The following is a 27,176-nucleotide window of genomic DNA, read 5'->3' on the forward strand; positions in this document are numbered from 1 at the left end:
TTTCAATGCTGTGTTAGTAGCTGATGCCATGGAATACCCTCCAGGTCTGATGGTCTGAATCCCTATAAAATCATGCCAATTTATTGACAGATGGCGCAGAAGTGACAACCATTAAGAAGCCACATCGAGTCACGTGACGCTATGCGAGTGTAAGCAACCTAGTGTTGAGCTCCACTACACTTTGCTATAATTATCCTTTCAATCAATATTACTCTGTGAGAACTGATTTAGTTATGATTGCTAAACTGCGCTGGGAGTGTAGGATGTCGAAGAATTCAAAATCGTCGGCCTGTGGGGACATTAAAAAGCATTTAGAATTGAGAATCAAGTCTCTGGAAGCAGCCGGAAAAGAGCTAAGCACTAACCTGCCGTAGGGTGACCATATGTCCTCTTTTTCCCGGACATGTCTTCTTTTTCGGACCTTAAAAAAGCGTCTGGCTGGGATTTCTAAATTTGTGAAAATGTCCGGGATTCGACTTTAGTTGCATTATGATGTGCATCTGGTCTAATACTTCATTGTGTGTGCGAGCATATTTGCATTGCTTTAACGCCTCTTTGTAAGTCCCGCCTTCTCGCACACCAATTGGTCGATTATAAGAGGCTTGCAGCAACTATTGGTCAAATTACTGCCTGTCAATCTCTCCACGAACGCGTGAAGCGCTGTTGTGTTCAGCATCAAACAGTTGCTTGACAATAGCAGCAAATGACAGCTGAGTGGAAACAATGCCCAAATGAAGGTGCAAATTTACAGAAGATTTGCACAAAAAATTCCCATGCTTTCGTCCAGGTTGAGATCCGTGGGAAGCAGAATGTATGACGTGTAAAGCTGGCACTTATGTGTCAGTTGCTAATAAAGGTGCAAGTGATTTAGAAGCACACATTAGCTCTGCCAAGCATAAAGGGTCAGCAAAAGGTGAAAGTTCATCAGGTAAATTAACAGGCTACTTTTTGCAACCAGGTAAAATTATCACATTGCTTCATTTTCCATGGCCATTCAAAATAATAGTAATAGTAAATGAAGATACTCTCATCAAATATTGTATTTTAGTACATGGACATTCAAAAGAATGTTGGAAATTTTTATTTATTTATATATATTTATGTTATGCTAATAGAGTGTCTTTTTCACTGTATTAAAGTTTGCATTCATAGTAACACTGTTTTGAACCCTATTATTCCACCCCCCTTTTAAGGAAAAATTAGAGGATATGGAAAATCGAAGCAGACATACTGTAATAATGTTCATTTCATTGGAATCCCAGAGGGAAAGGAAGGTCAAGATATGGTAAATTCCTAGATGGGCTTATTCTGAATTTGGACATAGAGTATGCTAACAGAGCTCTCGGTTGGCTTCACAGGGCGGGTGACAGACCCCGATCCATTCTGGCAATATTCCTGCAGTCGGCAGACAGAGACTTTGTTTTACGTACGGCGAGGAATAAAGGAAGTTGTGCTGGGAGGATTACAACATTTTTCAGATTAACATTTTTATTGGTTGATTCTAAAACGTAACACAGAACAAAGCAAAATATACATAATCAGAGTCAACCATTATCCCACTTAACCCCTATTAATACCCTATCCCCCTCACAGTCCCCAATCCCACCTCAACCCCCACCAAATATTCCTGTGGTCCAAGCCTGAGTATACACATGTAAACACGAAGAAAAAAACAATTTCTCGCCACATGGCCCACACCGAGAGCCTTCCAGAAAGGTCATGCATCTAATCTGCCAAGCTGTTTATATGACATCCTTTTGAATGCCGCCACCCTGCCCAATTCAGTGAACCATTCTTGAAATGGAGCGCCCATTGACTTACATCCTCTAAGAATTACTTGTCTGCAAATCATTACAATAGTTTGGACCCAGCATTTGTATATTTGTCACCTACTTTAATGACCGCCCCATCACCCAATATACAGTTGATGTCAGAAGTTTATATACACCTTAGCCAAATACATTTAAACTCAGTTTTTCACAATTCCTGACATTTAATCATAGGAAAAATTCCCTGTCTTAGGTCAGTTAGGGTCACTACTTTATTTTAAGAATGTGAAATGTCAGAATAATAGTAGAGAGAATGATTTATTTCAACTTTTATTTCTTTCATCAAATTCCCAGAGGGTCAGAACAGAAGTTTACATACACTTTGTTAGTATTTGGTAGCATTGCCTTTAAATTGTTTAACCTGTGTCAAATGTTTTGGGAAGCCTTCCACAAGCTTCTCACAATAAGTTGCTGGAATTTTGGCCCATTCCTCCAGACAGAACTGGTGTAACTGAGTCAGGTTTGTGCTGTGTCAGGTGCTCGCACACACTTTTTTAGTTCTGCCCACAAATTTTCTATCGGATTGAGGTCAGGGCTTTGTGATGTCCACTCCAATACCCTGACTTTGTTGTCCTTAAGCCCTTTTGCCACAACTTAAGGTATGCTTGTGGTCATTGTCCATTTGGAAGACCCATTTGTGACAGAGCGTTAAATTCCTGGCTGATGTCTTGAGATTTTGCTTCAATATATCCACATAATTTTCCTTCCTCATGATGCCATCTATTTTGTGAAGTGCACCAGTCCCTCCTGCAGCAAAGCACCCTCACAACATGATGCTGCCACCCCCATGCTTCACAGCTAGGATGGTGTGCTGCGGCTTGCAAGACTCACCCTTTTTTCTCCAAACATAACGATGGTCATTATGGCCAAACAGTTACATTTTTGCTTCATTAGACCAGAGGGTATTTCTCCAGAAAGTAAGATCTTTGTCTCCATGTGCACTTGCAAATTGTAGTCTGGCTTTTTTATGGTGGTTTTGGAGCAGTGGCATCTTCCTTTCTGAGCAGCCTTTCAGGTTATGTCAATATAGGACTCGTTTTACTGTGGATATAGATACGTGTCCACCTGTTTCCTCCAGCATCTTCACAAGGTCCTTTGCTGTTGTTCTGGGATTGATTTGCACTTTTCGCACCAAACTACATTCATCTCTAGGAGAAAGAATGCGTCTCCTTCCTGAGCGGTATGATGGCTGCGTGGTCCTATGGTGTTTATACTTGCTTACTATTGTTTGTACAGATGAACGTGGTACCTTCAGGTTCGGAAATTGCTCCCAAGGATGAACCAGACTTGTGGAGGTCCACAATTTTTTTTCTGAGGTCTTGGATGAATTTTATTTTTATTTTCCCATGATGTCAAGCAAAGAGGCACTGAGTTTGAAGGTAGGCATTAAAATATATCCACAGGTACACCTCCAATTCAGTACACCTCTTATCAGAAGCTAACTGTCTAATTATCTAAAGGCTTGACATAATTTTCTGGAATTTTCCAAGCTGCTTAATGGCACAGTTATCTTAGTGTATGTAAACTTCAGACCCACTGGAATTGTGATATAGTCAATTAAGTGAAACAATCTGTCTGTAAATAATTGTTGGATAAATTACTTGGGTCATGCACAAAGTAGACGTCAACTTGCCAAACTATAGTTTGCTAATATTAAATCTGTGAAGTGGTTAAAAAAACGAGTTTTAATGACTTCAAACTAAGTGTATGTAAACGTCTGACTTCAACTGTACATAGTCTAGGGCAGAATGAAATTTGAGTATCTAGAGCTACACAGATAAAATTCTGGACTATTAACCAGAATTCTTTAATCTTATCACAGAACCACATAGCATAGGCTTTGTCTCCATCCTCCAACTGACATCGCCAATAGGTAGGTGTGTCTTTTAAACCAAGTCTAAACAATCTAGAGGGAGTCCAGTAGAAACGATGCAAAATCTTAAACAGAATAAGGTGTACCCGTGCATCCCTAGACATAGTTTTAACATTTTTCAAATTTCTTTGCCACTCCCCATCCTCCAATACCAATCTCTTTCACATAACCTCTTAAGAGCTATTAAGGCCCCATCACCAAGACTCTGAATAAACGAGAAATACACTGATGCTTCATGCCCCTTTCCAAAGGCTGTGAGCACCATACAAAGAGTGTCTGCAGCTTTAGGGGGCTGTGTACTACCACCAAAAATATTCCGAAAGTAAATGTCGCAACTGTAAATACATGAAAAATTGAGATCTAGATATCCCAAATTGCTGTTATATTTTCAAATTATCTCAAAGCTCCGTTTTCATAAAGGTCATCAGTGTAACAACACCCCTCTCCATCCATTCTTTCCATCAAAAGGGGGACTTGTTAATCATTTGGGATTTAGCCATATAATTGAGGAAACATTTAGACAAGTATCAAAATTGAACATACATGAAACCTTTGTCCATACTGAATGTAGTGTGAAATGATTGGAAGCATTTTTATTCCTCTAGGCAATTTAATAGAGAGACTTGCAATGGTGAAATTGGAGCAAGGACCACTTGTTCAATGGTGTACCAGGGATGGGCTCTGGGCCAAGTGTCTAAGATTAAAAGCGTAGTAATAAAGCAAAATTTTGGGAAGGCCTAAACCTCCGTTGTCAGTTGGTCTATGTAACTTGTTTACCATTCCAAATAAAAATGTAGATATTCTATCAAATTGTTTAAAATAAGAAAGAGGAACTTCTAGAGGGAGAGACTGCAGTAAATAACTGAATTTGGGGATACAATTCATTTTTATAACATTGACCTTCCCAGCCATAGACAAATGTAGTGAAGCCCACCTATCAACATCACACAAGAACTTTTTCATTAATGGGTCAATATTGGCTCTAACTAAATCTCTCAAATTTGCTGGAAATAAAATGCCTAAATACCTAATCCCTTGCTTGGGCCATTGAAAGGCACCAGGTTGGAAAGCTGTGGTAGGGCAATATTCTATCAGAGCAAGAGCTTCTGATATAGACCAACTCACCCTGTATCCTGAAAATTTGGAGAAAGAATGAATAATTCTATGGAGGCTAGGCAAAGATCTTATAGGATTGGAGACAAATTATAATATATCATCTGCGTAGAGTTACATTAATGCTGCTAAAATGCCAGGAAAATCATCCTCTTTTCTTATTGCGGCTGCTAATGGTTCCAGGGCAAGACAGAACAGCAAAGGGGAGACAGCCTTGCCAGGTTCCCCTACCAAGACAAAAGTAATCTGAAATGAATCCATTAGTTTGCACTGCCACGTTTAACTTAATCCACCCAATAAAAGTGTTCCCAAACCCCTAATTTTCCAAAATCTTAAAGAGCACTTATTATGGTTTTTCAAATATTACCTTTCATGTAGTGTGTTATATAGCTGTTTGTGAATGTAAAAAAAGTCTGCAAAGTTTCAAAAATCAAAGTGCACGACAAATGGAGTTATTGACTCCCAAAAGAAAGAACAGATTCTGAACACCTGAAACGAGTCGTTAGTAATTCCAGACTTACTTCCTGTACTAACCTACATAATTTGGTAACAAAAAACCCGCTTCTGGTCTTCATTGGCTGCTCGCGAACAGCTTTGACCCGCCCTCAAACACTACACTAAGCGGTAGACCAATCACAACAGACTGGGACATCTGACCAATCAGAGCAGAATAGGCTCTCTGAAAGTAGGAGTTTAGAATGAATCTTTTAGAATGGATCATTGAACGAGTTGTTTTTGACTCTGGGGAAAAAAGGTAATGCTGCAATTTAAATTATGAGCAAATTAAAGTGTTTTTTGACCTTGGATGCATGTAAATCTATTGTATGAGACCTTTAAAACAAAATAAGGCACATTTAAAAACCATAATAGGTGCTCTTAAAAAGATAATACCATTCCTCCCTATCAAACGCCTTCTCGGCATCAAGTGAGATGTCAGCAATCAGGATCTGATCATTCTCTACTGACCACATAATATTTATAAAGCGTCTAATATTATCAGTGGAACTACAACAACAAATAACCCCCACTTGATCTATATGTGTAAGAGATGTAATTACTCTGTTTAATCGATTAGCAAGAATTTTAGACAATATTTTTACATCTAACTGGATCAGCGAGTTTGGACGATAACATTTATATTCACTTGGGTCTTTATCTTTTATAAGAATGAGACTGATCAGGGCTTAGGTTGGTGCTAGTTCACCTTTCTTTAATAACTCTGTGTAAACTTTTAACATAAGTGGAGCCAGTTCTGTGACAAGATCTAAAAAATTCTGCAGCAAAACCATCTGGCCTCGATGCCTTACCTGTTGGCAAGGCTTTAATTACCTCAACAAGCTCCTTCAAAATTATATCAGAGTCAAGAAAATCTCTTTGATTTGTTGTCAGTTCAGGAAGTTCTAACAGCTCTAGGAAGTTGCTAATATTCTTATCGGTAGACAAAGACATGGAACTATAAAGATCTAAATAGAATTCTTTAAAGGCCTTATTAATATCAGTGACGAAGTAAATATATTGCCTCCAGAAGACTTCACTGAAGAAATGGTGGGAAAAAACCCTCTCTGTTTTATGTATTTGGCAAAAGGTTACCCTGTCTTGTCCCCCGACTCAAAGTATGTCTGTCTTGCCCTGAATAAGCAAACTCTACCTTCTGTGACAAAATAGTAAACTCTACAAGACCATGTATTAAAGTGCCATCTATATGATTTTTCTTTCTCTATATGCAGCAACATCTCTAAACACATCAAAACACACCTGAAACTCAAATGTTCCCAATTGAACAATCAGTGGCAAGTGGAATAAGTGACTTAGATAATACAAAATCTATTCTAGAGTAAATCTTATGAACTGATGAATAAAAGGTGTAGTCCCTCCCAGATAGGGGCTATGTAAAAAATATGTATAAAACTACATTTTAGGTTCAAGGTGAACGTGCCTTGTATTACTTTGATTTAATCACTTTCTCCTTTGTTTCTTTAATACAAAGATATATATTAGGGCTCTCAAACGATTAAAATATTTAATCGCAATTAATTGCATAAGTTTTTGTAGTTAATCGCGATTAATCGCAATATTTTTATAAATATGAGTGGACAAAATATGCTTCATCCAGATGTATTTTTCAGTCATCCACACAAAACCTACCCCACCAACAGAGCTGAACAACAGAAAATGAACACAACATAACTCAATTCAAAATATGTACAAAATATGGTAATTGTAATAACAGGATTTATTTGCTTCTTATTATGGAGTTTGACAGACATAAACTTTCCAGGAGCACAGTGGAATTAAATAGCTCTGGTCATGTGACTATTTGCACCACTCATGCAAAAAAAGTATGCACTGTCATTTACAATTGACAACTCTGTGCAAAATACATCAAAAACTCCTTTTAGACCCTGGTCACAATTGTAACCAGTGGGATTACATAGGTTAATGTCAGTGTGGATTACACAGGTTAATGTCAGTGTAGATTACCAGCAGGGTTCCAGCAATGTCTCCAACTTCTGCATTGGCTTGTGACAAAAGCTTGAAGACAGCAGCAGGGTATACGCATACAGTGCATCCGGAAAGTATTCACAGCGCTTCACTTTTTCCACATTTTGTTATGTTACAGCCTTATTCCAAAATGGATTAAATTCATTATTTTCCTCAAAATTCTACAAACAATATCCCATAATGACAACGTGAAAGAAGTTTGTTTGAAATCTTTGCAAATTTATAAAAATAAAAAAATAAAAACGAAAAAAATAAAAATCACATGTACATAAGTATTCACAGCCTTTGCTCAAAATTGAGCTCAGGTGCATCCCGTTTCCACTGATCATCCTTGAGATGTTTCTACAACTTGATTGGAGTCCACCTGTGGTAAATTCAGTTGATTGGACATGATTTGGAAAGGCACACACCTGTCTATATAAGGTCCCACAGTTAACAGTGCATGTCAGAGCACAAACCAAGCCATGAAGTCCAAGGAATTGTCTGTAGACCTCCGAGACAGGATTATATCGAGGCACAGATTTGGGGAGGGCTACAGAAAAATTTCTGCAGCATTGAAGGTCCCAATGAGCACAGTGGCCTCCATCATCTGTAAATGGAAGAAGTTTGGAACCACCAGGACTCTTCCTAGAGCTGGCCGCCCGGCCAAACTGAGCGATCGGGGGAGAAGGGCCTTAGTCAGGGAGGTGACCAAGAACCAGATGGTCACTCTGACAGAGCTCCAGCATTTCTCTGTGGAGAGAGGAGAACCTTCCAGAAGAACAACCATCTCTGCAGCACTCCACCAATCAGGCCTGTATGGTAGAGTGGCCGGACGGAAGCCACTCCTCAGTAAAAGGCACACGACAGCCCGCCTGGAGTTTGCCAAAAGGCACCTGAAGGACTCTCAGACCATGAGAAACAAAGATTGAACTCTTTGGCCTGAATGGCAAGCATCATGTCTGGAGGAAACCAGGCACCGCTCATCACCTGGCCAATACCATCCCTACAGTGAAGCGTGGTGGTGGCAGCATCATGCTGTGGGGATGTTTTTCAGCGGCAGGAACTGGGAGACTAGTCAGGATCGAGGGAAAGATGAATGCAGCAATGTACAGAGACATCCTTGATGAAAACCTGCTCCAGATCACTCTGGACCTCAGACTGGGGCAAAGGATCATCTTCCAACAGGACAACGACCCTAAGCACACAGCCAAGATAACAAAGGAGTGGCTACGGGACAACTCTGTGAATGTCTTTGAGTGGCCCAGCCAGAGCCCAGACTTGAACCCGATTGAACATCTCTGGAGAGATCTGAAAATGGCTGTGCACCGACGCTTTCCATCCAACCTGATGGAGCTTGAGAGGTCCTGCAAAGAAGAATGGGAGAAACTGCCCAAAAATAGGTGTGCCAAGCTTGTAGCATCATACTCAAAAAGACTTGAGGCTGTAATTGGTGCCAAAGGTGCTTCAACAAAGTATTGAGCAAAGGCTGTGAATACTTATGTACATGTGATTTGTTTTTTTTTTTCATTTTTTTTTATTTTTATAAATTTGCAAAGATTTCAAACAAACTTCTTTCACATTGTCATTATGGGGTATTGTTTGTAGAATTTTGAGGAAAATAATGAATTTAATCCATTTTGGAATAAGGCTGTAACATAACAAAATGTGGAAAAAGTGAAGCGCTGTGAATACTTTCTGGATGCACTGTATTATGCAGTCTGAGAAGGGCACCTTCTCCCTAGGGGGGGCAGCAGAAACTCCACCGGCTGCCTTTACTTGCACATTATACATTATTCAAGGACCCGGTAGCAGTCGCGGAACACAGGTGATCGCCTCGCGCTCACACCTTCATTTCGCCATCGCACCGCACCTCACAACTTTTGCCTCACGCTCGCAACTTTCGTAACGCGCCTCGCAGTGCTAGGCAGGTGTCCAAATGACAGCTTTCTTGCCGCTGCAATCATTTTACAAAGTTCCAAGCTCTATCTGTGCTTTGCGGGCATGTTCTACTGCTATGCTACATTAATAAAATGCTTGGCCCACCATCTGTTTTCCCAACTGTCCATGCATGTGACATTAGCAGCGTTTGCGCGAATTGACTAACTTCTCATGAACTACGGTTTATTCAAGGGTCATATTACGCGTTAACGGTGTTAAAAAAAATTTGTGGCGTTAAACGAATTTTGCATTAACATGTTATCAACGCGTTAACTTCGTCAGCACTAATATATATACGATCACTGTCTGTTTTTGAGTGTCGCAATCGCCATCGGGATCTTTGTAAGACATTGTCGATATCCGATAACATTGTCCTATCTCCCAACCCTACTCCCAGATGGATTCAGAAGTTTCAAATGTCTGTAAGACCAAGATTTCTACACATCCTCTGTAGTGTCAACTTTGCTCTAATGGGTCTACACACTTTTGCATCACTATAATCAAGGACTGTATCCATTAAAAGACTGAAGTCTCCACCCAAAACCATATCATGTAGGATCCCAGCTGCTTGTAACTTTCCTACAAGATCTATAAAAAAAGTTCTGATCATCAGTGTTGGGTGCATAAATATAAGCCAAAATAAGATTTTGCCCCGTATTTCAGCTAAAACAATAATGACTCTTCCTAAATTATCTTTGATTTGTTTGAGACATTTAAATTGTAAATGCTTACTTATCAATAAGATGAATCCCCTGCTCTTACTCAAACCAGCACTGCAAAACACATGCCCATCCCATGCTCTACCAAGTTTTTCAGCTTCCTGTGAATGTGCACTTCTTGAAGGAACACTATATAAAAATTTTTATGCTTAAGATACAACCTTCCTTCTTTTTATAGGGTGCCCCAGCCCATTTACATTCTACATGGAGAGAAACATTTGACCTGTATTAAAGTGTGATATATTGACATGCAAAGAAAAATTGTGTACCCAAGGCTAAATTATACAGACCAAAATTTAACATTGATGTAACCATAAAATATTTAAGAACCCACAGAACAGAAAAAAGAATAGTGGCAGACCGATATATCGCAGAGTCCGATCAATCGGCTGATATTCTGACTTTTTTTAATTATCGGCATCGGCCGATAAAGTTTCCCGTTTTTTCTTGAGGGTGCCGAAAATCGCCTGCTTGCATGTAAACTACCAGTCACTGTTTGTTTTGTTGTTACATGCCATCATGTAACTACAATAATAGACCAGTGTGCAACAGTGTAATTTAAACAGTCCGCTTATCAGAGCCGCAGCAGACACGTTTGAGCTCATAATGTTAAAGTGCTCATCTGTTTCATTCTCCCTCTCTCTCCTCAACAGTTCCCTGTAACTTTTAACTGTCTTTAAAAGTTAAAATGGTAAATATCAATAAAACTAATATCATACACCGTCTGCATATATGCACATATCTTGTTAAAATAGATGTAATAAACCTCACACAACTTCAGCAGATCCAGCATCCTGTGGAACACTCACAAATCTTCCTCTAAAGCACGCATTCTAACAGTCTCTCCTCAACAGTTCCCTGTAACTTTTCTAATAATAAAAGGCAAATATCAATAAAACTTGTATTATACACCATTCGCAAATATGCAGATACCTCATTTAAACAGAGGTAATTCATGAACCTCACAAAAATCCAGCGTTTTCTTCACGTTGAGCACTAATATAATATATTCCTCTGAAGTGCAAATTCTATCAGCCAGAATCAAAAACTTCAGGATCAGGATCAAAAGTTCCTCTCATTCACAAATCATGACAGTCTGACCTGTGACAATCCAAACAGGCAATCCAGGCTGTTTAAACTGTCAGAAGATTGTTGCTCGAGCAGGATATGCACGAACGCATGAGTGCAACTTCAAGGCTGCGTCTGAAACCAGGAAAATGCTGCCTCCAGAGGCTGTATACGGAGATGTTTTTCAAACTGTTAGTAGACCAGTTTCCTTAAGAGTTCAATTCATCCAAAACAGATGTCAGTTAAGCCATTAACTGATTAGGCAGCAAGGTAGCAAGTCAGCTGCCTACGTTTTCGGATGCAGCCCAAGGTAAAAGCGCTTCTCGTGTGCTATGAGTAAATGTCATATTCACTATGCACTGTATGTACAATTGGTTTGATTCTCTAATGTGGACATGCCATGCATGGTTGCTGGACTAATGTGTGTACTGTTATTTCTTTCTTTCTAATATATTAATTTCTTCATGTGCAAATAAATTAATACAATTTGATGACTAAACAGAAATCTGAAGAAACCACTATCTACCATTTAAAGTACAATATTATTTTTTTAGTTTTGTGAGAAACTGAGTAAATATAGTGCTAAATAATAGTTTATTTGCAATTTTATGTTTGTTATTTCCTATATTAAATTGTGTGATATATCGGCATTGTATTGTCCTATCGGCCACCCTGCTTTCTGGATATCGACATTAGCCATTAAAAAACCCATATCGGTCAACCACTAAAAAAGATGCGCTATAACCTCGCACATAAGAGTCTCAACTGATGTTCATCCCCCGGAAATCAGACGATCCATGCCAGCACACAAGATTTTCCTTGACACCACTGCTACAAGATTACTTCAGTCTGGTGTTTGTTTTATACGTAAACTGTTACAATTGAACTGTTACAATTGAACTGCACCTAAAGAGTTTTCAATGAATTAGGCCCCAGTAACTCTAACTACATCAAACCCACAAAATGAACAAATAAACTCAACAATACGTCAATAAAATAAAATAAAATAAAATTAGTAGATCGAAAGAGAGAGAGACAGTGGGCAACCAACTGACTCACTCCATTGATTTAATGAAGGCCATAGCTTCTTGAGGTCATGTAAAAGTTTTACAGCCATTCTTGGCATCAATTCTCAGCTTAGCTTGGAAAAGCAATGCAAAACTCACATCCTGTCTTACACTTTTGAATCTCTCCCGTTTCGCTTGTGTAGCACTAGTAAAGTTTGGAAAAACCCTAATGTTTTTATCCTCACAGCACACTTTGCCTTTATTCCTCGCCGCACATAATACAACGTTTCTGTCTTCCGACCGCAGGAATCTTGCCAGTATAGATGACTGGTCTGTCATCTGCCCTGAGAAGCCGACGAGAGCTCTGTGCACGTGCTCTATTTCCAGATGACAGCCTGCCATGTCAAAAATGTTTAGAATAAGCCCTTCCAGGAACTTGACCATATCTTGACCTTCCTTTCCCTCGGGGATTCCAATGAAACAAACATTATTAAGTCTTGCTTTTCTATATCCTTTCATTGTTCCCACAAAATTTCACCTCCATAGATGTGGTCGCTCGACATATTTCCATGAGGACCTTCATGTCGGTCGAGATTTTCGTTAGTGCTGTATAAATGTTTGCAATAACTTGACATACATCCTGAGGCACTGTCATTCCCAACCGGACCCCGCCATCTTGCTCTTGAGAGGTGTCAGATGCCTGTGACCATAAATGCTTTTTAATGTGCCAAAAGGCAGATGATTTCGAATTCTTCAACATTCTACACTCCCAGCGCAGTTTGACAATCAAAATTAAATAATGTAATTCATTAATTAATGTTGATTGAAAGGATAATTGTAGCAAAGTGTAGCGGAGAACGCCACTAGGCTGCTTCCACTCGCATAGCGTCATGTGACTCGGGAGGATTACAACATTAGGGTTTTTCCGGACTATGCCAATGCTACACAAGCGAAACGGGAGAGATACAAAGAGTGTAAGAAGTTACTTCACGCATAGGATGTGAGCTTCACATTGCTTTACCTGGCTAAGCTGAGAATTGATTCCAAAGATGGTCGTAAGATTTTCACATGCCCACGAGAAGCTATGGCCTTCATTAAGTCAATGTGAGTGGGTGGCTTTGCTTGTTATGGACTACAAATTGTGCATTTTGCTGATGCTGTCTGAGAGGGTTTGTTATTCGGTTGGTTGCCCACTGTCTCTCATTCTCGAACTACTCTTTTAAAATAATTTTTTCTTTTCCTTTATTGACTTATTGCTGAGTTTAACTGTTCATTTTGTAGGTTCGATGTTGTTATTTACTGGGGCCTATTTCATTGAAAACTTTTATGTGCAGCTCAATTACACGGTTTACATGAAATAAAAAAAAAAAAACACCAGACTGAAGTAATCTTGTAGCAATGGTGTTGCAGAAAATCTTGTGCGCGTGCATGGACACCAGTTGAGACTGTTATGTTTGAGGTTGAAGCTCATCTTTTTTCTATTCTGTGGGTTATTAAGGATTTTATGATTACATCGATGTTGAATTGTAGTCTATATAATTTAGCCTTGGGTACACAAATTTCTTTGTATGTCAATATGTCACACTTCAATATAGGTCAAATGTTTCTCTCCACGTGGAATGTTAATGGGCTGGGGCACCCTATAAAAAGAAGGAAGGTTGTATCAACATGTCAACTATACCAGGAAATGTGTTGACAGGACAAAGCAATCCAAACTTATAGCATAATGAATCATGGTTTCCAAGGTGGACTTATTTATCAAAGTGTCCAAATAACCTCTCCAAGCAATAATGAATGTGTTTTACTTAACATTAAAACAGAATGATTGAAAACTATGAATGCAAAAATCAAAAAAAAAAAAAAAAATTAAAATACTTAAACTAGTACCATTTGATACATGTCAGTGCACTTTGGCTTCTTTTTCCATCACTCACAAAATCACACAATGTGCGTTGAGCACCCTCTTGCAGTCTATGTATGTGTGCTTTGGTTCTGGTCCACACGTGGGACACCTGACTTGTCCAAATATGAAATCTGACACTTTCTAAAGATCCAGTGAGAGTGATTTAACACATCTATGACGTGAATCATCGTGTTTCAGTGTATCACTCCCAGAGAACAGCGTTGCTAAAGCAAACCATATTCACGCTGGCCTTTGGTAGCTTTCATGACACTCTTTGAGCAATATTTCTGGATTTACACAACATATGACACTGAGTGAGAGCTTGTTTGATTCAGGATCACCGGCTGTAAGTTGTGATAGGTCATTTTCTATATGATGTTTATTTTTCATTAAGTAAACAACCAAAATGTGATGGAAGGCCGTTTATCTTTTTTTTTTTTTTTTTATAAATACATTTGGATTTCACATGCTAATAATAGTTTGGTCTATGAATGAAACACATTTGCTTGTTATATTCAGCTAATCAAGACCTTTTCAAAGATATACAATACATGGCTGTGTGATCTTTTTACTGTTTTTTTATCTGATTGTTATAGCACATTTCACGGAACAGTTCCAATTTATCAGCAAATTTAAAAGCAGTATTTTAGAATTTGTCAGATCAGCTATATTCATTGTAAAGATAAGAGTCTGTGCTTAAAAAGACACCTAATTTGTGCAGATCAGGCAAGTGGTTGTTGAGTAATACTGTAATATTTTTGTTTTGTTTGTGTGATTAGCACCCCCAAGAGCACCCGGTACCATGTTGCTCTGGGTTTGAGGTAAGATACAAGTGTTGAACTGAGATTAGCTAACGCGCTAAAGCTAGCGGCAACACATTGCGAGTGCTTGAAACGTCACTTCCGTCAACTGGTAAACGGTGAATGCTTCCGTGTAGTAAAAACTGTTAAGTGTTCCATTTGGGATGATACTACATTTTAAAAATTCATACACCACACTACATGGCATGCATAGTATATTTTGTAAGTGAATAGTATATAGTGTGTCATTTGGGACACAGCAAACGTTTTGTCTGGTTAACTGTTTAACATCAAATAGTACATTAGACTTAATGAGTCTCTTAATGATTTCAGTGGATGAAAGTCTTCTCAGTTCTCTATGGTTTACAGCTAACAACATAGTACTGAATGGAGATATAATAGACTAATAAAATAATTACGGGTGAATCTCAATTCAAAGAACGTGGAGAATGGACTTGTGTTCTTAATAAGACCGGTCTTGCCAAGCATTCTTGGAAGAACGAACGCGGAATGACAGGAGGACATAGAATCTGTTGAGAGAACTACAGTTCTATCATGGAAGACTCACAGACTTGAGTGAAATTTAAGATGACATTTATTTGATGAATAAAAAAAGAAAGAAATGTATGTCTCTCTTTGGCGTAGAAGTTGTACTCGGAACCGTCATATCCTGCTGGAGATAGGAGGCAGGGGCGAGGAGCCTACCCCCGTGCAAGACGGGACTCAACTGGTGGTGGTGGGGAGGTGGAGGCTGCTGTGTTAGCACACTGAAAGAGCAATGTTATAGATTGTGAGCAGCCTTATAAAGCAATGGCTTACATGTGATTGACTAAGAGTTACCCAACTAATTGTGCGATGATGTACAGCTGCTAGTCTTCCCGCTAGAACTAGGCTGTGCTTACATTTCTATCAGGAAGGCTCGCAGACTTGAGTGAAATTTAAGATGACATTTATTTGATGAATATAAAATGGAAATGTAATGTCTGTCTTTGGAGTAAGCCATGTCTGATGGTCCGAAGAAGTTGTACTCGGAACCGTCATATAGGAGATAGGAGGCAGGGGCGGGGAGCCTACCCCAAAAGAGAGAAAGTAAAATACTACCCCCAAAAGAGAAGATCCAGTCAGGTACAAACCAGGTCTCGTGTTAGGCGTTCATTCTGGAGAAGAGGAAAAAAAAAAAAGAGAGATGTGAGCACCTAGGTTTGACATGAAATACGCAAGATCTCTGGCATGGTTGTGCAAAACCTTTGCAAAAGGAAAAGCCGCGCTTGCGTATTACTGATGGCTAATTTATTTATTTTTTTTTAGTTTTTTTCCAGTTTGATTTTGTCCTTGAGTAAATTTTTTTTCTCTCCTCCAGTTTGATTTTGTTGTTTGAGATATCTTTGCCGAAAGATGAACAACGTAGCGTAAAGCCATACGATAATGGCGATGTTGTGTGCAATACCCTTTGTTGAAAGAAAACAACATTTGATTATGAACCCTCTGACGAGGGCGGACATTGTTTGATGGTTATCTTTGCTGAAAGGTGAACAACATGCATAAAGCCATACGATAATGGTGACGCTGCATGCAATACCGTTCATTGAAAGATGTCCCATGAGGCTCGAGCCCTCAAACGAGGGTGGCCGTTGTTTAATGGTTATCTTTGCCAAAGGTGGACAGCATGCATAAAGCCATACGATAATGGTGATGTTGTCATGCAATACCCTTGTTGAAAGATATCCCATGATGGTGTGAGCTTTCCGGGGAGGGCGTGCATGTTTAGAGAATCGAGCATGATGCCGAGAAATTCGAGAGACGTGGTGGGGCCTGTGGTTTTTTCACTTGAGAGTGGAACACACAACTTGTGAAAAAGATCAATTAGAACGTCCAAAATGGGGTGTGGGCAGCGGGGAGATCGATAAGCAGGAAATCGTCGAGCAGGTGTAGTACGAATGGGAGCTTAAAGTGATTGAGAAGGATCCAGCATATGCCTTCCGACAGCAAATTAAAAATGTGAGGGCTACTTCTGCACCCGAAAGTGAGTCGGACAGCAAAGTAAAATTTTGACTGCCACCTGACGCCGAAGAGGGGCCAGTCGGTGGGGTGAATGGGCATGATTTTGAAAGCGTCTTTGATATCTGCTTTAGTGAGGAGGGTGCCGTGCCCGGTCTTGGTGATTAATTGAATGGCATGATCGACTGAGGCGTAGTAAAGAGAAAACGGCTCTAGTGGAATCATGTCGTTCACGCTAGCCACGTATCCTGATTGCGGAGCAGACATCGAAAATAAGTATTTTCTTACCTGAAAATTTGCGAGTGGCTAAGCCGATAGGATTTACCCTGAAAGAACAGAAAGGAGGAGACCTGAAGGGACCCATAAGATAACCTTTACTTAGGATGGGCGAAAGCATCATGGACACACGGATTTCAGATGCAGGTCCTTGCAGAAATTACAAACATGAGAAAAAAAACAGTTAGGAAATGCACACACAGATTCATTAAAATTGTTACAAATGGACCTGCCATTAACATAGTCAATAGAGTGCCCCCGAGCTCTACCATGGGTGATGAGGCAGCGGATACAGTTTTAGGGCACATTGCGGATGAATGTCCGTGAGAGCTGCATATGGTGCAAGTGAGCGCTCGGTGCCCCCACGAAATGTCTGATGAGCAACTTTGTGTCAGAGATGGACCAGTTAATTCTTTTATTAAACTGAGAAATGTACATGGTGGATTTAGCTGAAAATTATTTATGATATTCATAGAAGAGCGTGCCACCATATTGCTGATTGAGATCGGCGATCAATGCGAGGTAAGAGTCTAATTCTTCTCTGCGCTCAGGGAAAGTGCTGCAGAGAATGTCTCTATAAACACCAAAAGCAATGACGAATTCATGAAAGGGGAGGTTGCGCAAAAGTCTGGTATCTGAAGGCTGGGCCACTGACACATCCCCACAGTCCATTTGACGATCGCATGCGGGGGAGGGAAGCAAAAGAGAAGCTAAATTAACGTCTTTACCTTTGATGATTTGAACTCTGAGCACTGACGAGACCTTTGCTGCAGCGGGTGAAACAAAACTTCTACCTGACATGTGAGCGGGGGCAGGAGCTTGCCAGAGAGAAGAAAGGAGCAGCGTGCGTGTGGGAAGGGCTAGATAATATAGCTACAGGGTGAGGGGCTGTTTGTGCTGGAGCAATGGAAATTTGCGAGGATTCGAGGAGTAAAAGTCTGGAATCTATGATTTTCACTGACTCTGCGATGGATCTCACGGCTTCTAGCACTGGGTCGAGTATTCCGGTTGACGTTGATACTGTGGCTTCCCCTGCGGGAAGTCTCCGGCATGACTGTGAGATGACTGGGGTTCTTGTTTAGCGGATGCTTATGCCCCATATTTTTTGAAGCGGGGCAGAGAGTTGAGAAGACGTGGTTGCATCGCGAGGAAGAGAAGGTGCAGTTCCCAGGATGTCATGAGCTAGCTAATTCATTTGATCCTTCCAAGGGGGCAGTGATCCCATTGAGACTCCTGTGTATGCAGTCGCTCGCTGCGCCGAGGAGCTGTTTGATCTTCTATGTGTGGTAAGGAGCATGGGATGAAATCTGTGTCCTGAGCAGGTATTGACTCATCGTGGAGCGAAACTAAGTCTTCGTCAGACATAGTAGCTGTTGTTGATTGCCGTGTTAGCACACTGAAACAGCAATGTGATAGATTGTGAGCAGCCTTATAAAGAAATGGCTTACATGTGATTGGCTAGGAGTTACCTAGCTAATGGTGTGATGATATACAGCTGCTAGTCTTCCTGCTAGGACTACGCTGCGCTTACATTCATTCACACCAGTGAGGTTTTGCAGGACTAGTGACACGTTAAAAGAATAAAGTCTGTAAACACTTGTTCTCTACATTTTTATTACTGTATTAAAATTATGCCCAAAAACAAAAACAAATGTTGACGGAGTAGAACGACTCTCACAAGCAGTCAGACTTTCACGAGCTTACAGCGGGGAAACGTTTGAGGAAAAACAAAACGATAAATGTCCTTCGTCTTTCACCGTAATACCGAGTTCTTGCCCACAAGTCACCATCCGATGCATCCTCGATTTCAAGGACAAATCTGGGTAATTTTGTGTGTTCTGTACTTACGTTCATGAGGATTGGAATCGAACTTCGGTAGTGAATGACGACGTAGAACGAGTCCACGGGAACATAAGAACATAAAAGAATGCACACTGAGATTCACCCTATGTCACTGCTAGCATAATTTAGCTCTACGGCTAGTTCAATCATAGAAGGAAAGAATTCATACAAAAATATTTACATTTCACAACATCACAGTTTTCTAAACTAATGTTTTGACTTCTTTATGGTTTGTTGAGAAAGTACAAATGTCCTTTTACCCATTACATAGAATGACAGCTCAAAAAGCACTTCAGGTAATGTGTTAAAATAAGTGTTAAAATACTGTCTTCCATCCCAGCTTAATGTGTAGAGTAAGCCATTCATAGATTAATTTTCCTCAAAAACTGTAAACACTGTGACGATTTAAAAATGAATGTGTTTGTTTTGAGTGACCCATTTAGACCTAACCAACAACATTACTCAACCACTGAGTTGGGGGCGCGACTATCTCTTTGATTGATTAACGGCAAATGAGGGGCGTATTCAGAAACTTGTTTTGAAAGCATTTTTTATTTTTTGCAATTCCATTCGGTGGTGCTATTGTAGATTACAAATACTTCATCTTTAATTGTAATTGTTCTTTTGAGAGAAATTCCATTTTGTCTTGTTCTAAATGGCATACTATTTGACAGGCAAATAAATATTAATATTTGCTCACTGTGACAACCCTGGACAATGATTTTTTTTATGAGTTAACAGAGTGCTTGAGTGGCTGAAACTCTTCCCACATGAAGTGCAGTGGTACGGCTTCTCTCCAGTATGCATTCGCTCATGTATTTTCAGGTTTCCTGACGTAATGAAACTCTTCCCACATGATGTGCAGTGGTACGGCCTCTCTCCAGTATGCACTCGCTCATGTACTTTCAGGTTTCCTGGCCTAATGAAACTCTTCTCACATGAAGTGCAGTGGTACGGCCTCTCTCCAGTATGCACTTTCTCATGTGCTTTCAGGTTTCCTGCTCTAATAAAACTCTTCTCACATGAAGTGCAGTGGTACGGCCTCTCTCCAGTATGCACTCTCTCGTGTTCTTTCAGGTTTTCTGACGTAAAGAAACTCTTCCCACATGAAGTGCAGTGGTATGGCTTCTCTCCAGTATGCACTCGCTTATGTAGTTTCAGGTTTCCTGACGTAATGAAACTCTTTCCACATGAAGTGCAGTGGTACGGCCTCTCACCAGTATGCACTCTCTCATGTTCTTTCAGGTTTTCTGACCTAAAGAAACTCTTCCCACATGAAGTGCAGTGGTACGGCTTCTCTCCAGTATGCAATCTCATGTGTGTTTTCAGGTTTTCTGACCTAATGAATCTCTTTCCACATGAAGTGCAGTGGTACGGCCTCTCTCTAGTATGCACTCTCTCATGTGCTTTCAGGTTTCCTGAAATAGTGAAACTCTTTCCACAATGTGAACACCTGTAAGGTTTTTCTCCAGTATGAATTCTTTTATGGCGTTCCAAGCCGTAAGCTTTATGAAAGGCCTTCCCACACTCAGAGCACACATGATCTTTCACACCAGTGTGATTTCTCTGATGGTCTTTTAAACTGTGCACATGTGAAGAACTTTTTCCGTAAACTGAACTTAAGTAAGGCTTCTCATTTACATGAATTTTCTGGTGTGTTCTTAAGACTGACCTTGAAGAAAATGTTCTACCGCACTGATCACAGACAAATGACTTTTCTCCAGAGTGAAAAGACAAATGATTTTTGAGACTACATGCCTCTCTGAAATTCTTCCCACACTGATGGCATTTGAAAGGCTTTTCTCCAGTGTGAATTATCATGTGCTTTTTAAGACTTGCGTTACGTGTAAAATTCTTTCCACACTGATGGCAGGTGAAAGGCTTTTCTCCAGTATGACTTCTCACATGACTAATAAGGTTGCATTTCTCTGCAAAACTCTTCATACAATGAGGACAGGTAAAAGGCTTCTCTCCAGTGTGTACTCTTAAGTGACTCTGAAGGTGACTTCTCACTGAGAAGCTCTTTCCACACTGAGGGCAGTTGAAAGAATATCTGGTTCTTGTTCTTTTAGGTTTTTTTTGTGAGAAATTATTTTCAGTCTGAGAGTCACTAAAAGAGTTTTGTTCAGTTTTGAAACTATAAAGTGTCTGATCCGGATTGTGTTTCTCCTCCTTCACTTCATTCAGTCCTTGACTTTCCTCTTTCACTTCATTCAGTCCTTGACTTTCCTCTTTCACATCCATCAGCTCTAAAATGAAAACACAAAATGGTTGTCACTAATTTCAAAGGACAAATATTAAAATTAGGGAAATAAAACTGACCCCAAATTTTATAGGAGAAATACAGGAGTCAAGTAAGGCATTTGTTATTATGACATGTCACGCATTCAAGTGGGAAACAAAACATGGACAAAGCCAAACTCAAATAAAAACACAATGAACAATAGCGAACAAGCGTAAGTGAATACACCTGCATCACTTTTAAACTACCTATAGGATTTATTCATGCATGTTATCTAACAAATTATATGGCTGTGTTCAAAATGTTGACATTTTATATTTGTGCATTTCAGCTTTTTTTCCGAAACCTGGCAGTCAGGAGTCAGACATGACTTAAGACTCGGGTACACGTTATTTCACGTGCTAAATCGTCTTACACACGATCGAGTGCTTAGCCTTCCAAAGTATACTTTTCCGACTAAAAGTAAATACAAATACGTTCCACGCACACGTGCTACGACTGCTTTCCAATCCTCATACAGTCAACAGCAGGCGCCTGCGCTGAAGATATGCACAGATGCAGACTGTCTGTGTGCTGAGAAAAACTGGGCTGCATGGAGACAGCCCGTGCAGACTGTGCTAATAAAGAAATTTGGGTCATGCATAAGGCCTAAATTGATTTTTTCTAATGGCCCTGCCAAAACTGTGTGATGTTTTATTTGCAGAAGGTAGATATTAGGCCTAATCTACAAATTAAGAATGTGTATTTAAACATTAAATTAAACAACCCCAAACAAGACCAAAACTGACTGATATACAAAGCACAGGAAGAAAAAAACCTGTACAATCCAGAAATGAAAAATGTAACAGGTGTTTTATGAGGATTATATGAAGTAGACTGTTTTAAATGGTCATCTTCACCCTGCAGCTGAACAGCTCTCATAATAATAGCAGCAATGGTGAATTAAAACACCATTAGCATGTCAAATTAATGTTTACGTTTTGAAACATTACCTAGTTGTTAAATGTATATTTATATTTTGGATACTGAGCAGCTCATGATTTCCAATCACCGACAGAGATGGATTTACAGTCCAATAGAAATAAACTATTGATTTCTTGTGTTCCTATGTGTGTATTACAAATTTTCACCAAAAAAAAAAAAATAAAAAAAAATAAAAAGTGGGTATATGCCATTCTGCATGCTCTTGTGTGCTCAAGCGATTGGGTCTCTACGTGCTCAATATAGGCAATCATGAGCTCACTCATTTCTGCACACTCAAAATCATGCCTGCTCGTCTTCACATGCTCTCTCGCTTGTTGTCTGCTGCTCTAACATTAGAAATGCAGCACTGGCCCGATAGTGTATGTGACATTTCTAGCAACTGCCATGAATCTCTCTCACATACAGGCCCTGGGCCATCTTAATTGTCGAGCCCTGCAAATAAAATGCAAGATCCAATCAGAAACACATAAAATCAAAGTATACTTCAGTCTTAATTCAATTTGCAAATTCTGCAAATCTAAAGTACCGCAGTAACACAATGAACCTACCAGTAGATATGTTAAGATAAAGCCTGCATTATGCACTTCTTTAACTCTTAAACAAGGTATAAAAATGCCAAATGAGGGTACTTTTTGCATATAATTATGCTCATCTGTTGGCCATTGTGGCGGACGGCCAGCCGACCTGTACGTCACATACTGACATTTGACAAGAAATACCGTTGCTTAGACACAAAGACACATGCTTGACAGGGCCAGACACAAGGAGGGGCAGGGCAGGGGTGGGCTGAGCCCACCCAAATGTGAGTCTTGCCCACCCAATCAAATATTTTTCAAACAGTTTCTCAAAATATTTTATATTTTACAATCTGTGCATTGGTTAAAAGCAATTTGGGGACAGGCTGTGTGTTGTAAACAGTGAGGGTGGGGTGTAGACCACCCCAACCAATCACAAAATAGCAGCAACATTTTTTAGTATTTTAAACATTTTGTCATTGGTTGAAACAACGACACTTCTACATTTAAGAGGTGGTCGGCTTCACTCTGCTGCGGACCAAAGGCTGTCACATGAACGACAGCGGTAAGAGATATGTGTGTAATGCACAGGTTTTTAATGCCCACAATGTCAAGGGAATCGAGGACCCAAGTTCAGGAGGCCAAAGTTTTATTAAAAAGGCAAAAGAAAAAAAAACAACACAAATTTTCCCGGACACCTAGACACATCCACAAACATATTAAGGGGGAACATTTAACAAGACAAGACCAACAAACCAGACACAAACACTAGGGTGGGGCTGAAGCACAGACCAGGGTGGGACAAACTAAAGGAGGGCAGGCGGGGCAGGAGAGCGGAAGACAGACCAGGGGGTGCGGGCAGTACCAGCCAAGGGAGGGAGGGTGGGGGAACCCAAGGGGAAAGCTTCAAAGTGGGAATGGGGTCTGGAGGTCGATCCAGGAATCGGGCGGGGTCCGGCAACCAGGGAGGGGAATCCAGGAAGTGGGCGGGGTCTGTTGGCTGTGGAGGGTCTAGGAAGGTGGCTGGGAAAAGGGTCCAGGAAGAGGGCAGGTCTGGAGGTTGGGGAAGCGGCTCCAAGATGGGGGTGGGGTCTAAAGGCTGGGGAGACGGGTCCAGAGGGCAAAAAAAAGTCCTAGAACAGGAGTCGACTGCCTGAGCTGGAGAGGAAAGCCTCAAGGCCACATGGTTCCCAACCAATCCAGACTGGAACCAAGGGGAAACAGGAACGAGGCCTTGTAAACAGGAACCGGAAGACAGGACACCTAAGCTGCTTTTCCACCATCGGGCCGAACAGTTCTCATCGTAAAACCGTAGCTTTCTGTGCCGATCCGGGCCAGTTGGCATGGTAAAGCTTTCTTTTTCCACTGTGGTACGTAACAAATCCATTTTTTGGTGATGCTGTGAAAGGTAAACATTGGAGCGAGTGCTTCGCACTATGGAGGATGACTGCATATCCAGTTTTTAGGACTGCTTTTTTCCCCTGGTTTTACTCTGCTAATAAACAGCAAAGACACGGACCATGTAGCAAAAAGGAAAGTAAATAGAAAAAGGCTCTAGGTTTTCCATAATTTGCTGAGGGCTTGTGTTTACCACCAGACACAAACATGCAGAAATGTCAAATTTCCCAGACTAGCTAAAAAGGATATTTATTGACAAAATATATATATATATACACAAGTATTATATTAAAATAGTATAAGAATATATCGATGTATTTTTAGTTTAAATGAGCTAGTAATTTACTTCCCTGATGATAAAGGCATGTAGAAAAATAAATGTAGGCTACAATACTTGTAAACCATCATAAAAAAAAATCATGAAGATACACTAAACGAGTCACCACATACTAAAGCCGTTCAACCAGCACACTTGAGAATGGTTGAGCATGGTTAGCTAACCGTGCAAAGAATTCGAGGCCAAGAACGGTTTATAATCATGCTGTGCCAAACCGTGCTCAAGTGGAAATGCTACTGTAACCATTCTGTACCATGCTCAGAACCATTAAGCCGGATGGTGGAAAAGCGGCTCTAGACACATCCACAAACATTACACAACGAACTGGCACAAGACAGAGCACAAAGGGATGTTAAATAGGAAAACAAACAAGGAGGGTAACGAGGGAAGACAGGTGTAACTGATAAACTAATAACAAGGCAAAAAAGGGGGCGGGGTTATCACTCAAGACAGAGCAAACATGTGCACATGGCAATAAAAAACCAACAAAGCCATAAAGACGAAACATGAGTGTCACGATCCAGCCACAAAATACAATAAACAAGACCAAAGGAAGTGGCAGGATCCTGACACATATAGATGCCTGGTGGTGTCTCTAGCAGTGCTCTAGCAGTGAGCACTGCTGTTAAATGTACCACAGGCTCCCTCTTCCCTCTTATCAAATTCCTCCCTCTCCCACCACCTCAGCTCCCTCATGCTGCGGGTGTTAGCGAAATACTGGACAGGTCACAGGATTTTGGGCAGATCATTAAGGCACATGGTTTATACTAACGCTGCTACGCGGATGACACACAGCTCTACCTGTCGTTCCAGACTGACGACCCCACAGTCTCAGCTCGTATCTCTGCCTGCCTCTCTGAGATCTTGGCCTGGATGAAGGAACGTCACCTACAGCTCAACATTGCCAAGACAGAACTTCTCATGATCCCAGCCATCCAATCTGCTTACCACAACCACTCTATACATCTTGGTTCAATTACACTAAGGCCAACCTGGACAGCCCAGAACTTGGGAGTGGTGGTGGATGACCAGCTTAACTTCACTGCCAACATCAGAACAACTGCCCGGTCTTGCAGGTTCGCTCTTCACAACATCAGGAAAATCAGACCTTTCCTGTCTGAATATGCTTCACAGTTCCTGATCCAAGCTCTGGTCATTTCAAGACTGGACTACTGTAATGTCCTGTTGGACGGTCTGCTGCGTGAATGCTGAAGCGCGTCTGGTCTTCAATCAGCCAAAAAGGGCTCATGTCACCCCACTCTTGATTTCACTCCACTGGCTACCTGTAACTGCCTGCATCAAGTTCAAGGCTTTGACTCTAACCATCAGGACAGCCAATGGAACAGCATCCTCTTACTTCAATTCACTCCTACATGTCTATGTCCCCATTCGCTCTCTGCAGTCAATAAATGAGCAGTGCCTGGTGGTCCCATGCAAAGAGGCACAAAGTCTATTTCACGATCATTCACCCTCTCTGTTCTGCTGTGGTGGAATGAGCTTCCAACCTCCACAGGATCTGCTGATACCATCTCAGCATTCAAGAAACAGCTGAAATCACATCTGTTCCTTGAGCACTTTTAATGCACTTACAATTTAACAATCAAAATAAATAAAAAAAAATCCTTGTCTCTTTCTTCTGCTCTAGCAACTTTACTACTTCAACCACTATGAGAACTTGGCAGTGCGATACTGCAGATATTGTTGACTTTTGTATGACAAATTGCTTATGTTCCTCATTTATAGTTGCTTTGGATAAAAGCAAGCAATCATTTTACAAACTTTGCTGGTTGAGTTGTAATGCTAAATTATTTCATATTTCTATGCTGCTCAACATGTAGGATTGCTCCGATACCAAAATTCTGGCTTCGGTACAAGACCAGGTCTCTTACCTCGGTATCGATACTAAATCAATACTATTATCAAGAAATAAAAAGCCTCAGATTTTTGATGAAATTACACAGAAAATAACTTGATTAAAAAGTCTCAAAGATACAAATTATGCGTTTTCCGTTTTAATTTTTCTGGATTCCATGTTAAAAGTTTTAATTAAATGTTATGATGAAATTGTTTTTAATCAAATTGATACATACAGCTTTAAATAATATATATACCACCTGCAAGAATATATATATATACACAGTTGTGCTCAAAAGTTTGCATACCCTGGCAGAAATTGTGAAATTTTGGCATTGATTTTGAAAATATGACTGATCATGTCTTTTATTTAAAGATAGTGATCATATGAAGCCATTTATCATCACATAGTTGTTTGGCTCCTTTTTAAATCATAATAATAACAGAAATTACCCAAATGGCCCTGATCAAAAGTTTACATACCCTTGAATGTTTGGCCTTGTTACAGACACACAAGGTGACACACACAGGTTTAAATGGCAATTAAAGGTTCATTTCCCACACCTGTGGCTTTTTAAATTGCAATTAGTGTCTGTATATAAATAGTCAAAGAGTTTGTTAACTCTCACGTGGATGCACTGAGCAGGCTAGATACTGAGCCATAGGGAGCAGAAAAGAACTGTCAAAAGACCTGCGTAACAAGTTAATGGAACTTTATAAAGATGGAAAAGGATATAAAAATATATACAAAGCCTTGAAAATGCCAGTCAGTACTGTTCAATCACTTATTAAGAAGTGGAAAATTCGGGGATCTCTTGATACCCAGCCAAGGTCAGGTAGACCAAGAAAGATTTCAGCCACAACTGCCAGAAGAATTGTTTGGGATACAAAGAAAAACCCACAGGTAACCTCAGGAGAAATACAGGCTGCTCTGGAAAAAGATGGTGTGGTTGTTTCAAGGAGCACAATACGACGATACTTGAACAAAAATGAGCT

At 40.3% G+C, this 27,176-nt stretch overlaps 2 protein-coding genes across 4 annotated transcripts in view; one reads left to right on the top strand and one right to left on the bottom strand.

Annotated features, from left to right (window-relative positions):
- The window catches only part of LOC127440778 (gastrula zinc finger protein XlCGF57.1-like), a 593,771-nt gene that overhangs the window by 276,375 nt on the left and 290,220 nt on the right, over positions 1–27,176 (top strand). The gene's annotated exons all lie outside the window — the stretch shown is intronic.
- Positions 15,327–27,176, bottom strand: part of LOC127440749 (zinc finger protein 501-like) — a 143,935-nt gene continuing 132,085 nt past the window's right edge. For all 3 annotated transcript variants that reach the window (XM_051697581.1, XM_051697580.1, XM_051697582.1), the window contains one exon: positions 15,327–21,099. In XM_051697581.1, the coding sequence (XP_051553541.1) occupies positions 19,547–21,099 (1,553 nt within the window). In that variant the 3' untranslated portion in view covers positions 15,327–19,546. The remainder of the gene's footprint in view (positions 21,100–27,176) is intronic.

Source organism: Myxocyprinus asiaticus, chromosome 5 (assembly GCF_019703515.2).
Source record: "Myxocyprinus asiaticus isolate MX2 ecotype Aquarium Trade chromosome 5, UBuf_Myxa_2, whole genome shotgun sequence".
NCBI lineage: Eukaryota > Metazoa > Chordata > Actinopteri > Cypriniformes > Catostomidae > Myxocyprinus > Myxocyprinus asiaticus.